The 12724-nt window shown below is 36.3% G+C and overlaps 1 protein-coding gene across 4 annotated transcripts; it reads right to left on the reverse strand.

The window, feature by feature from the left end:
- Positions 1-521: 521 nt before the first annotated feature.
- Positions 522-9757, reverse strand: LOC149146052 (ran-binding protein 1 homolog c-like). Of its 4 annotated transcripts, none has more exons than XM_089448875.1 (5): positions 9375-9757; positions 8102-8253; positions 7818-7943; positions 853-945; positions 557-680 (listed from the first exon to the last, which is right to left on the reverse strand). In XM_089448875.1, exons 1-4 carry the CDS (start codon positions 9548-9550, stop codon positions 878-880), a joined length of 522 nt encoding a protein of 173 aa, XP_089305001.1. In that variant the 5' UTR covers positions 9551-9757; the 3' UTR covers positions 557-680; positions 853-877. The 4 variants fall into 4 exon arrangements, with proteins under 4 accessions (XP_089305004.1, XP_089305001.1, XP_089305002.1 ...); XM_089448876.1 differs by lacking the exon at positions 557-680 and adding an exon at positions 1039-1125 and having other exon boundaries at positions 849-945; positions 9375-9751; XM_089448878.1 differs by lacking the exon at positions 853-945 and having other exon boundaries at positions 522-680; positions 9375-9756.
- Positions 9758-12724: the final 2967 nt, after the last annotated feature.

The raw sequence follows: 12724 nt of genomic DNA on the forward strand, positions 1-12724 counted from the left end.
TTGCATCCATGGTTACATTCGCATTTGACTTCTTATATAGAGTATATTTTTCTTTACATATATGACCCCCTTTATAAATTCATAGTGAAATATATGATAGTTTCTAAATATCATTAAAGCAGATATCACAATTCAAAATCATTTGTAAAGAAATTTAAGAGAAATTGACAACATCCATCCAAAAAAATAACAATGTGTCATTAACAATTTTCAAAACATGTATAAAATAGCAACATAATACTAATAAAATCAGTATTATTTTTAATCAAAACAAGTAAAATTCAAATATGATTAACAAATCAAAATATTTCATGAATATCGTTATTCTACGATAAATTAACAACATACATAAATCAAACTCATCGTATGATTACAAAATCAAAATGTCTCATTGATATAGGGTAAATTCACAACACCCATCTAAACATAACAATGTCATTCTACACAATAATTTCTTCATAAAAAACAATGCATGTGCATGCCTAGCTACCACCACCAAGATCATCCTCATGATCATCTTGACCATCCTCATTACTCTGATCCACATCATCACCAACACCGCAACTATCATCATCATCTCCTCCTTCACCACCATCATCCTCATCCTCATCCTCATCATCTCCTGATATATGTTGAACATAATTTGGATCATCGTCTTGGCAATCATTACCTATAGCATTCTGACAAAAAAAATCAATATTACATGTTAGTATTAATTACATAACACAACGCATGTTTTTGTTATACAATGTTAACCATAAAATGAGGTAAGATATAATATCTAATAGTACTAAAAAATAAAATGAAAATATGGTTTAAAAGTATATTGGAAATCCAACTAAGATTACATACTATAGAGTCCATCCAAACAACAAATTCAACCCATCTCTTTTGCTGCAGCACCTCCTTTTCCAAATGATTTGGAGGTCTTCCATATTTTAGTTCCTATCAATCAGTAAATAGGGAGAAATTAGATAACAATGACTTTCTTCTAGTACAAAATTTATTAAAAAAATATCACATGTTTAATATACTTACAAAGGTTGTTATCAGTGCTTTTAAACCTTTCTGGCCACTACGATGAGTGACTTTTGTCTTGGTTAACCTCGCCTTGGATGCCTTGTCCTTAAACATAAACCAATTCAATTTATTTTCACACAAATACATGTCTAAGATACTTATAAGTATTAATACATTCTAAATAATGTTTAATGAAAAATTTAATACCTGAATGCTCTCATTGCCGGCTTTTCTTTGTGCATCCAACTTCTCATATGATTTTACAAGTTCTTTCCATACTTTAAAAGGTATGTCAATAGGTCTTTGTTTCAGTCTTTGATCTTGAGGTATTTTTTTAATTTTTCTTGTTTGGTTAAAAATTTTGGTTAAAAAAAACCGAACAACTAATTCACATCAATGGCATGGGGACTCTATGGATATGTGTAAAAAAATGGCTATAAAGAAAACATCCAAAAAACATATGAGCTCTCCTTTTGATGGTCACTTGGGGCATATGGCTGCAAAAGGAACAACTCCATTTTTGAAAATCAAGGACAATCATTTCTCAAAGTCCTTCCTAATATTTGCTCCAAATGTCTTAAAATGAAAAACAAAATTCAAACGTCATCCTTAAACATCTCCCTTAAATATAAGGTTGGACCATAAATTCTTCACTTTTATTGTTATCGCCTCTGGAATGATTTTTCTATATGCAATTATATAATGAAATATGTGTGCACTAATGAAAAAACATTGAGTTTCATTTTTCATAATCACAAACAATGAAAAAAGAATCACACGTAACTAGCATCATTTTGGAAATTTTATATTTATTAAAAATCTTTAACATGTTTTCCTCCCATATCTCATAAAAAGGTGTGAAATTTTTTATATACTCTCCAATAAGCACTACAACAAAACCAGCGATTTGGAGGTTTTACACTAAGTTTTTCAACATCGAGCTTACTAGGGCTTGCATCACCGGGGTTATTAGTAAGAATCTCATGAGGTTTGCATAGCCATGATTATTAGAATCAAAATAGTAGGATTTGCACTAAAAAACAGTTCATAGAGCTTTCCTGTTGGGGAGAAAATCACAAGTTCAACTTCTGCAGCGCAGAGCACCGAGAGCTCGTAAGCTTTCTTCAGCAATCCACCTACATTTGGAAAATGTAGCCTGCCTGCTGGCGATGTTCTCAATCCTCTTCCTCTACATCTTTCCCCTCACTATTCTTGTATGTCCTCTTTCGTTTTTCCCTCTAAACAAACCCTCTCAAATTGAGAAAGCAGAACAACTCACTCGATGAGAATCCGAATCCAATTATCACTTCTAACAATAACCCAATACGATACTAGAAGTGATTACACAAAACCTCATTGACTCTTTATTTGTTTGGAAAAGAGCCAAGCATATACTTCTGACGAGGGTTTCCGTCTCAAGTCTGGCTTGCAGGACGTCGCTTAGTCAATTGCGAGAAAAGTTTTCCACCTGCCTGTCACATACGATTTGTCACACTATATATTAAAATAAGGTTGATCATACTAACAATAAGGTTGTATAGTTTAAAAGGAGGGCTCTCCTGACTGCATTTGGTTGGTTTATAGAAAAGATTGCTGGAATGTGTAATGTGAATGCTCTGCTAATTGTTTTTTAAGCATTTGGAAGTATTAAAACCCCCTAGGATAATTAATGTAAGACCTGTTAATTAATGTGTAAAGATGGCTATTGTCCTTGGGCTACCTTAGCTGTTCGTGTTTAGTGATCTGTGGTATTATGACTCCTCAAGTCACTATTAAACCATGAGAACCATGCCCAGGCAGACTAGTGTGACATTGTGGATGAGAACCAAAACTAGACTCCTATAACCTCCTTTTTCATCATTTAAATTGCAGAATTAACTGACTGTTCTAGTAATCGTTCTTGAGCACCTGAAGATGTGCACCCTAAATAATAAGAATAATACCCTATAACATATGAATAGTCCATCCTGTGCATGTAGGATATGCACATGAGGTCCAATAAAATCACTAACTAGAATACCAGGTGTTATTAAAGCCTCTACAGGGTAATTGCAATAGTTCTTCATTTCTTATTACAAGAGTTTCCAATAGATAGGTTTTGAAACAGCTAAATTAGTTCCATAGACATTGGTTACATAAAATTACAAGTTCCAATGCTCGAGGAGAAGTCTTAGCTTACCCATAATCTCCCTACATATACTTGTACAAAATTTGTATTGATCCCACCATATCAGAAGGCCATATACTCTGCCCATTGTTTTCTTCTATCTTTTGTGTTTTTTCAAATATACCATTTCAATTGCTTCACTTGACAACTTTGTTTATTAGACAAACACAATGTCAGGCTTGTCAAATATTAGCTTCTTTTTATAGAGCTCTACCCTTATTTTCTGGCTTACCTCTTCTAGTATTCGAGGTTACGATCTTCATGACATTGTAAAAGAGAAAAAAACGTTTTATTGACTTCTGGTGTTGGAATTGTAGCATCATGCTTTGTTCCCTAAAGCCTTCACAACCTTTTTAGATGTTTGGGGCCTTTCGATTCCTAACAAGGATTTTTCCGACTGCTTCCAAGTTTCGTCTGCACAATCCTTGATAGACTTATTTGTTTTTTAGTTATCTGGGTGCACGATAATCCCATTCACATGGTTTTTCATGCTTCTGCTAAATTGTCATCCACAAGTGATGTTTTCCACCAAGAAAAGCATGTGTTATTTTGGGCTTGATGATTAGGCATGGAATAAGGGGCACTGGTTCAGCCTCTCTTCTCGATGCATATTCTGGTAAGAAAATGGGACAAATTTTCTTGTGAATGAAAATTGCAATCCCTGTAGTCTTGAAAATGCAAACCTTGACTATAATGGGGCCTCTAGCTGGAAATAGGGCAATATGTGTTCTCCTTATGCAACATCGACATATCAGTGATTTTCAGTTTGCCCGATTCTCAGGTGGGTGATATGAATTCCTTGTATATGGCTGTTGACAATCAAGTGACCCTTGCATGTTTACCCCCCATGATGTACATTCAGTTGTAACCTAGCTTGGAGATTAAGCTAATCCAGATCCACATGTTTTTAGCATACATTTGCTAAAGAACCTTTCAACTTGTAGATAATTCACTATATCTCATCCACATGTAGTCAACTTACTGAAGATTAATTAACTTGCACATTCTCTTGTTGAAGAGAATTTGTGCTCGTCCATGCATGAGCTAGATTGGAAATATTCTGGAAAGCTCCTAGTAGTCTCTGTCCATGCATTCTGATTTCTGTCTCATGAAGGTGTCAGATCTGCGTTAGCTATCCAAGACTTCGGTTCATCCTTTGACTTTGTTAAATTCAAACTTCATCTTATAATTTTTAATACTATGTATTGGGAAGTGTTCTCTCTCTGATCTGATTTGTGCAAAACTAAGAAACAACTATGAGAAATTACTAATTAGCCTAAGGTCACAGCTAATTACTCCTCTGTTTGGACTGTCATTTCTCCAGTCAGGAGGGTGTCCCTCGTGTTCATGCACTTTCAGCACTTGGAAGCATATGCTTGGTCAATATGAGTGATCAGCACAGAAAGTAGTTTTCATTGATATATGTGTAAGCATCCAAGGACACAAGAAACTTATAAGATCAAATAATATGCAAAATCCCAGTCCACGACCACCAAATATGAAAGAAGAAAAGATGGTTGTGCACTTTTAAGTGATAAAAAATCTTCAAAGTACAGGCACTTAGGTCATTCACACTACTGCAACATACAACACTGTTCAACCATCGAATTTGGAGAGCTGTAAAGAAACTGCATGGTCAAACTCCATCACTGTATTAGTCAAAAGATTGTTTGCATCATGGAGATAAAATATGAGAATGATTGCAATAGTATGCACTGCACAGAGATGTAGGCAGCAATGAGAGAAAGGAAGGATGGAAGAGAACGTTGACTGCTCACTGAGAAAACTCTAGAAAATAATGCCATTCAGTGTTCTCTTATAGCTCCCCAAATTCCCAAAGGTGGGTGGCCTATTCATGCAAAATCTAACTGTTGTTGAGTGGCTGAAGTGAGGAAAATGCTGCAAAATTGCCCGATAACAACCATAAATATGGCTTCCACTAAACCATTGCAATAAGTGGCTTGATCTCTTCATAAGTAAACAAAAACTCATGCAATCAGCTAGAATTCCATTACTAACTAATTTGTCTCAACAAATAAGAATTCCAAATCAGCTTTCTTGTTCAATAATAAAGTTCCATCTCACATGTAAAGTTGCAAACTAATCAACGGGGTCAACTTTGTCAAAAATACAAAATAAACATTTCCCAAACTTCAAGTTTTCCAAATTTAACAAAGAGGAATTTTAAAATCACCCAAATTAAGTTAGGCAGCTCCTTTGCACCTCCTTTCTAAAAATGGTGCCAAGCCGCCCACTGAAAATAGAACTGGAGTCATGAAAAACCACTTTTAGCTAACTACCAGATGTACCGAAGGAAGGGCACCTAGGGTATTCCTGATAGGATTTCCTTATACCTCATAGGCAAACAACCATTGTCCCTTCTATAGATGAGCAGAATAAGTGCTTGGTTCTCTACACTAAATAAAGACAAAGTATAGTACTTATTGCTGACAAAATAGGATTTAAATCGCGGTTCAATTGCTTGACATTCAGCTGGTCACAGAATTGTAGAGTGCATAATCATAAGTGATGTTGCGAGCCTCATTGCTCAAAGTCTAAGGGTCTTGCGAGCCATAATCACAGCCATGTATGGCATATCTTGTGATTATGGCATTTTATGAGGTCAATTCTTGTGAAGACATTTCAGTTTATAATAAATTTTGAACCTCAACAGAGTTTTGGCAAGACCTGGCTGAGCTAGGACATCAACAACACAGCTGATATGAATGACATAATCTAGCCTCAAGAGGGAGCCTCTTTTGTTTCATCACTCTAACAATCTATGAAGTGGTGGAAAGCATAACAACTTCCCCTTGAATATGACACCTAAACTGAGTACAAATCCTAAATGATGCAGCCCTTGGTGCATGTCTCTCAAAGTATCGATATTTCAAATGTTGAAAGCTCTTGTGCCCATTTGATATGCATTCGATTGCAGTTCCCCTGAAGAAAGAATCTTATAAAGGCGAGGCCATGGCCAATATGTTAGCCATATCCATTGGAGTTGCCATTGCTTGACAACTTTAGTGTGATCAGTCCCACCATGATTCACATGGGCTTCTACTCAACACTGGCTGTTGCTATTGTAAGAGTCTTCAAGCTCGTTGAACCCATAGTATTGATAAGTGTATTCTTTGGGTCTCTGGTTTTCAAATTCTGCCTATGTTTTCCTCTCAGTATCATTATTTCAAATGCTGAAAGCTCTAATTCCCATTGCTGTGTATTTGATTGTGGTTTCCCTTAAGAAAGAAGCTTATAAAGGTGAGCCCGAGGCCAATATGTTGGCCATATCCATTGGAGTTACTATTTCAGCTTATGGGGAGGCCAAGATGAATGCATGGGAGGTGATTCTCCAGTTAAGTGCAGTTGCATGTGAGACTACCCAATTGGTTCTCATACAAATTCCACGAACATCAAAAGGGATTAAGTTGAATCCCATCACATCTTTGTTGCTCCTTGTTGCCTTGTTTTTCTCAGCACCCCCTGGGCCTTAGTAGAATACCCATTTCTGATAATCAGGGTCTCTTCCTTTGATTTGGATTACATGACATTTCTGCTTGTGCCTTGGCTCTTAATCTTGCAGTGTTTCTTCTGATAGGAAAGACTTCAGCCTTGACTATGAATGTTGCTGGTCTTGTCAAGGACTGGCTGCTCATAACATAATCTTTGTCTGTAATAAATGAAAAGGTTACAGTCATAAACTTGAGTGGGTGTGGACTGGCTTTTCTGGCTGTCTGTTACTATAATCATTTGAAACTTCAAGCTCTCAAGTCCAATGACAACCAACCAAAGTACCTCAGCAGTGCAGCTGATGCCAATGATGAAGGAGAAGGTTTGATAATGACGAGTGGGAGATTCTCAATCAGAGATTCAGAACCAGTAGAGAAAAATCAAACTCAAGCTTCAGGATTAGGTATTTAGATCATTAATATTGTCTTGTGCTAGAGATTACTGTTCTTGGATTGGCTCCTCTATGCCCAGATCTATTTGCAGGGAACAGGCCAGTCATTCACAGTGAAGAAGATAATGACAAGATTAGTGTATAATGATGGACAGGATGGTGCCATGGTGCCAACCTAAATCTCAAGTAAGGAGACATCTGTTCATCAATTTGTCAAGAAGCATGGCCTACAATTCAATTGCTCTAAGCCTATCACTTCTTCCACCTGTCAAATAAATTGTTTCCTGTTTGTTTAGTTGACTATGGTTCTAATAAATATACTATTGTTTGATGTAAAAAGACAAAACAAAACAAAAAATATGGAAAGTTGTGACCCCATTTTCTAACTACAAATTGAAATCGGATTACCATAGTGACCACCTCTGCTTATTGGAATCAAAAAGGGGGTGGGTTATGCACAATCCTCCGTATCATTTTCTATTACCAGAGATAATTAAAGCCACCCTAAACTCAAGTCTTAACTATGCTGATAGGGTGTTTGGGGAGGGGGATCCCTTACCAACCCACTATAATCTGCACAAAAGCATCCTAAGAACATATGCAAAATCAACCCTTCAATGAAATGATCCAAGAATATAGGTACTCAAACATTGATTTTATCAAAGAAAAATACAAGACAAAAAGAAAAGATCATAACAAGGATTAGAAGAGTCTAAGAACAGTGCTCACTGTCTACAGAGCCAAGACGAATGCAGAAGAGTTCTTCCTTCAGTTCCCCATCTGAGAAATCAGTTGCATGCCAGACCCAAGTTTTATCACTACCTGCGTGCTCCTGAAGTGACATTGGGGAATGAACTGCAAGGCAAAAAAAAAGAAAAGAACATAATCCAGATAATAAGGATCAACACAAATTCTCGGCACAGAAAGCCTCTTAAAACTTGGACGTAAGATAAGCTATTACAATCTCAGGGGGGAATTACACAAAAAAAAAACAAACAAACAAATTTACATACTTAAATGGTTTGCACATATTTTCAATGTCTTGGATTGCCTCATGACCATCCGAACCTTTGTAGTATCCTTGTGCTTAAGAAACTTTACTGTTCCTACACCATGCTCCTTCCATTGATTCCCATCCTTGTCAAACCTGTACAGCTTCGCCTTCCTGCAGGGTCAAACATATAAAAAAGAATGGGAATATTAATAAACAATGAAACTGCATTAGGATCATTTTAAGAGCCCATGGCATCCATTAGAAGTAACGTCTGCCATATCCCACCATATCAAATGCATTCAAAGATAAATTACCAACGACCTATTAAAAACACAGGAGATATTCCTTAACATTACCGAAAAGGATCCCACAAAAAGCTCAATAATAACATCAAACATGTAAGAATACAAATCATCAACTATTTAATAACAAAAGAATGCTCATCCCATACATCCCCATAAAGTACAGAAATGATCAACAGCCTGTTCAAAACATCATAGAAAGTCAACGAAAACAGTTGACAGAAGACCAAAACAGACATATGCCTGAATCATACCACCTCACAACATAAAAAGACAAATCACCCTAATGCCAATAACCAAAAGACAAATTATCAAATAGGCCCAATTCAGTATTCAATGGCTAATCCAAAAACCAAAAAATACGAAACCCCGTATGCTTAACAATAACAAATGACCATCACACCCCCCACTAAACCAGAATAACAGAGAAACCATCATAGATTCTTCAAAGACATTGAAAAAAGGATGGCCTATAGTTCAACAAAATATAAAAAGACTCGTCAAAATACAAAACCCCCAATGATAAAAAATAAACCATCAAATGCATCCCCGAAAAAATCTTCATCGGCAGCCTATCAACATAGGAAAACAATTATTACAGACCATAATGAGATCAAAAAATGCTGATCAAAATATCAATGGGACATCAAAACAACAAGAAACTCACAAAATACACAGAAAAGCAAAACCCTAATTACCCGAAAAACAAACCATAGCCCGCTAAATGCATCTACCATAGAGTTTCTTCAGCACCCCATTGAAATGACAAATCCGATCATCATCAACAGGCGAACAAAACATCGAGAACCCGATAAAAACAGATCTTACTAAAAAGGAGAAAAATTAGAAGTAAATAACTGCCCAAATGCATCTTCCTTATAGTCAAGGTCCCATTTATGTGCACAGGAAAAGGGCCACCGAAGAGGCCATGAAAACAACTTTCAACTGAGAAAACAAAATCATGAAATAGCCATGGATTAAGAAATTTACATGTCAAGAAGGACATCCTCCTCTTCTTCGCCCGTGGTGACAGTAACCTCCTCAAGCTTAACAATGGGTGCAACCTGAGCTCCAGTGTCCTCTTCCTTTCCGGCATCATCCTCATTCTCTCTCGAATCGTCATCTACTGCCCGTGTAAGAACAAGATCCTCCTGAGTTCCAGCCATCCCAATACCAGATAGTGCACAGAGGGAGGGCTCGAATGAAATCGATGGATCCAAAATATGCCAGAAACTCGCCCAATATCAGACACGAATGTGAAACCCCGAGGATTTTGGACAAAGGATTTAACTGTGCAAAAATGCTTCGAAGGCAAAGGGCAATGAGGTCGACGGAGAGAAAACACTCTATATAAGGGTTTTTGAGGTCGATGGAGAGAAAACACTCTATATAAGGGTTTTGAAGAGGGAAGGCCGGTAGCTGTTAAAGATTGAGAGTAAAAGTAGCATCGTTAAAGATAATATAATAAATTATTACAGGGATGGTTGGGGGGTTTCAAAGGGAGAGAAGGCCATGGAATAACCCCTAAATCATCTCCAACATGAGAGGCCTACTTCATTCATGTTGTCATGTTGGGACCAGAGGTTGTTGTGCGTTTTTTGTTTTCGCAATTTTGAACTCTTTCCTCGGTGATATATTATTGTGTTTATTGTAATAATAATGGGATGGGGTTGAGGGGTTTGTAAATGAGATAAATATGGAAAAGTAATTAGAAATATTGGTTTTAAATTATTATAATAAGTATTGTTGTGGTTGATCCATGATAAGTTGTAGGGTAGTTGGTTTGTATGGGGTTTAGTTGTTACGAGGTCTTAAGTTCAAATGTCATGGGGAGGGGTTGAGAATGGAAGTCATTTTGGGGGCATCAAAACTATTCTAAGGGGCATCTTCCACTGAGCTTTACACAATCCTCGATGTTGAGGATGAAAATAATATGAATATGCCAAGCTCACTCTACAACCTAGTATGGTTACAGCCATGTTTGTCCATCATTCCAAGGGGCATCTTCCACTGAGCTTTACACAATCCTCAATGTTGAGGATGAAAATAATATGAATATGCCAAGCTCACTCTACAGCCTAGTATGGTTACAGCGATGTTTGTCCATCATCAAAGTTGAAATTTTGCTAGTGTCGGCCAAAATAAATTAAAAAAAAAAAAAATAAAAAAATAAAATACAAAACATTTAAATAATGTTTGCTCATAAAAAATAATTGCCAATGAAGAAATTGGATCCCTCTCCGCTCATATTATATCTATATTTAAGATGGGTCTATGCTAGTGGATAACACAAAAATCACAAAGTGAAGAAGAGTTTAATTTCAAGTCAAATGCGGTATTTATACGTGTAATGTGATATATATATATATATATATATATATATATATATATAGTGTAATTGCTATTATGTTGTTAAATGGTTGTTTAATTAATGTTGGTTATTCGATGGCAAGATGGTTTTGTAACTCTTAATGATGTAATTGTTCATCTTCTTGGTTGTAGTGTGCCATGTTGTTGACATACAAATATTGTAATGGAGCCAAAAAAAAAATGACAGTAAAGCATAGTTGGAAGTTATAAGTTTATCCTCCTGGAAAAGCAAAATTGTGGAGTTAAAGAACCACTTCTAGGAAATCAATTTCCATCACATCCATAGGGAGCTAAATACAACTGTAGATTCTCTCTAAAAAAGAATTATTTGTCTGGAGATAGGTTACATATATTATGATGAATTAGTTGGCAACCCAGTTCAAAGTTCTCATTCGATGCCCATATACTAATATGGATCAGCTTTAAGTCAAATTTTCAATTAGTTATCAACTAGCTTACTATAAATTTCAAGTGAGTCTACATTCAGCTTTCAATTAGCCTCAAATACAATGTCTTTCTTTTTCTCTTGACAGGGGCATCTTCATGGTTGTATAATACACTTTCGAGAATTTTTGGTTACAGGCTAATGTCATTTCTAGTCACTGTCTTCGTTTTTCTCATAGTAGGGCCCTCTTCGTGGTTGTATAATACACTTTCTACAATTTTTGGTTGCATGCTATTGTCATTTCTAGTCACTCTTATAATTTGCAGAAGAAAAAAAATTGTAAAACCCTGGTTTTACAACAACTTCTTTTTCTATTCTTCTGGGTCGTGATGCCTTGTCTTCTGGCAACCCATTGTAATGACAGAAGTTACAATCTTTTTGTCAATGTTTGTGCTTTTTTTCTTCCTCGTGAATAACAAAAGGGTCCTTTTTTTCTATAGTAATAAGAAGAAGAAGAATAAGAAGAAAGATATTGTAATGGTTATGTCATGGTTGGCATTCCTAAATATAAGCAGATATAGGATAAGCATGCATGCATATTAGAACTTGGTGCGCATGGATGGAATTCAATGTGCCAAATGATGTAGATGTTTCACAAGCATGGGGTGTGACATTTCAACCCTAGTTATCAATAGTGATGAGAGGCCACCAAGGACAATACCCCTTGGACCCTATGATAAGTGTTGCACATTTTGGTGTTAGGAGTGGAAGGGTAAGCTTGGTTCGAGGAGGTTGGTTATGGGATGTTTTTTGGTGCACATGAGGTTGTGCATCAACTACCATGGCTACACTTGAATTAGTGGGTCTTTACAAAAATAAAGTGGGAGAGTTAAGTTTTGTGAACAAAAGTAGCCTATGGGTGATATTTGCATTGATCACTTGTGTTAGGAACCTTTTTAGGCAAGTTAACTAATACTTGGAAGGTGTGAACCATGTAATTGAAATAATTCAATAGTGTCCTCCTTCCTTCAAATGAAGCAACAAAGCCAAGAACGTGACTATCAAATAAATATTAGCCCCCTATTGAGCCCTTGTTGCACATTTACAAATTGCTCAGACATTGATGTCATGGTGTTTCACACTAAGTATATCTAAGATTACATGTGATAGTATATGCCTCATTTTAGTACTAACAACTTCATTAGTTTTGTTCTTATATATTACATACTTTTTTATTTGTGGTTGTTATGTATGTGATGTTTATAATAATTACAAAACTAACTATGTAAAAGCATCCCTAACATAAATTTTCATTTGGCACTAATAATATTTTCCTTACAACCCCCTTCCTTCATTGGCGGTGGGAAGGAAGCTGATCCTTCCTTCCCCCCACACCCCCCTTCCTTCCTTTGGAAAGAGAGGTAAGAGCAAGAGTTGGAAAGATGCCGGAAAGAATGCCTACCTTTGGTAGTTGTGTTGTCGTATCGAGAGAAAGAAAGTCAGTTACCTGTCATCCTCCCTTCGGTAGATGAATGCCTACCTTTGGTAGTTACCTTCGGTAGGAGAGAAAGAAAGTCGGTTACCT

The sequence above is a fragment of the Pinus tabuliformis genome, chromosome X, assembly GCF_031772625.1.
Source record: "Pinus tabuliformis cultivar Carrire ecotype Pingquan chromosome X, CPIR1, whole genome shotgun sequence".
NCBI lineage: Eukaryota > Viridiplantae > Streptophyta > Pinopsida > Pinales > Pinaceae > Pinus > Pinus tabuliformis.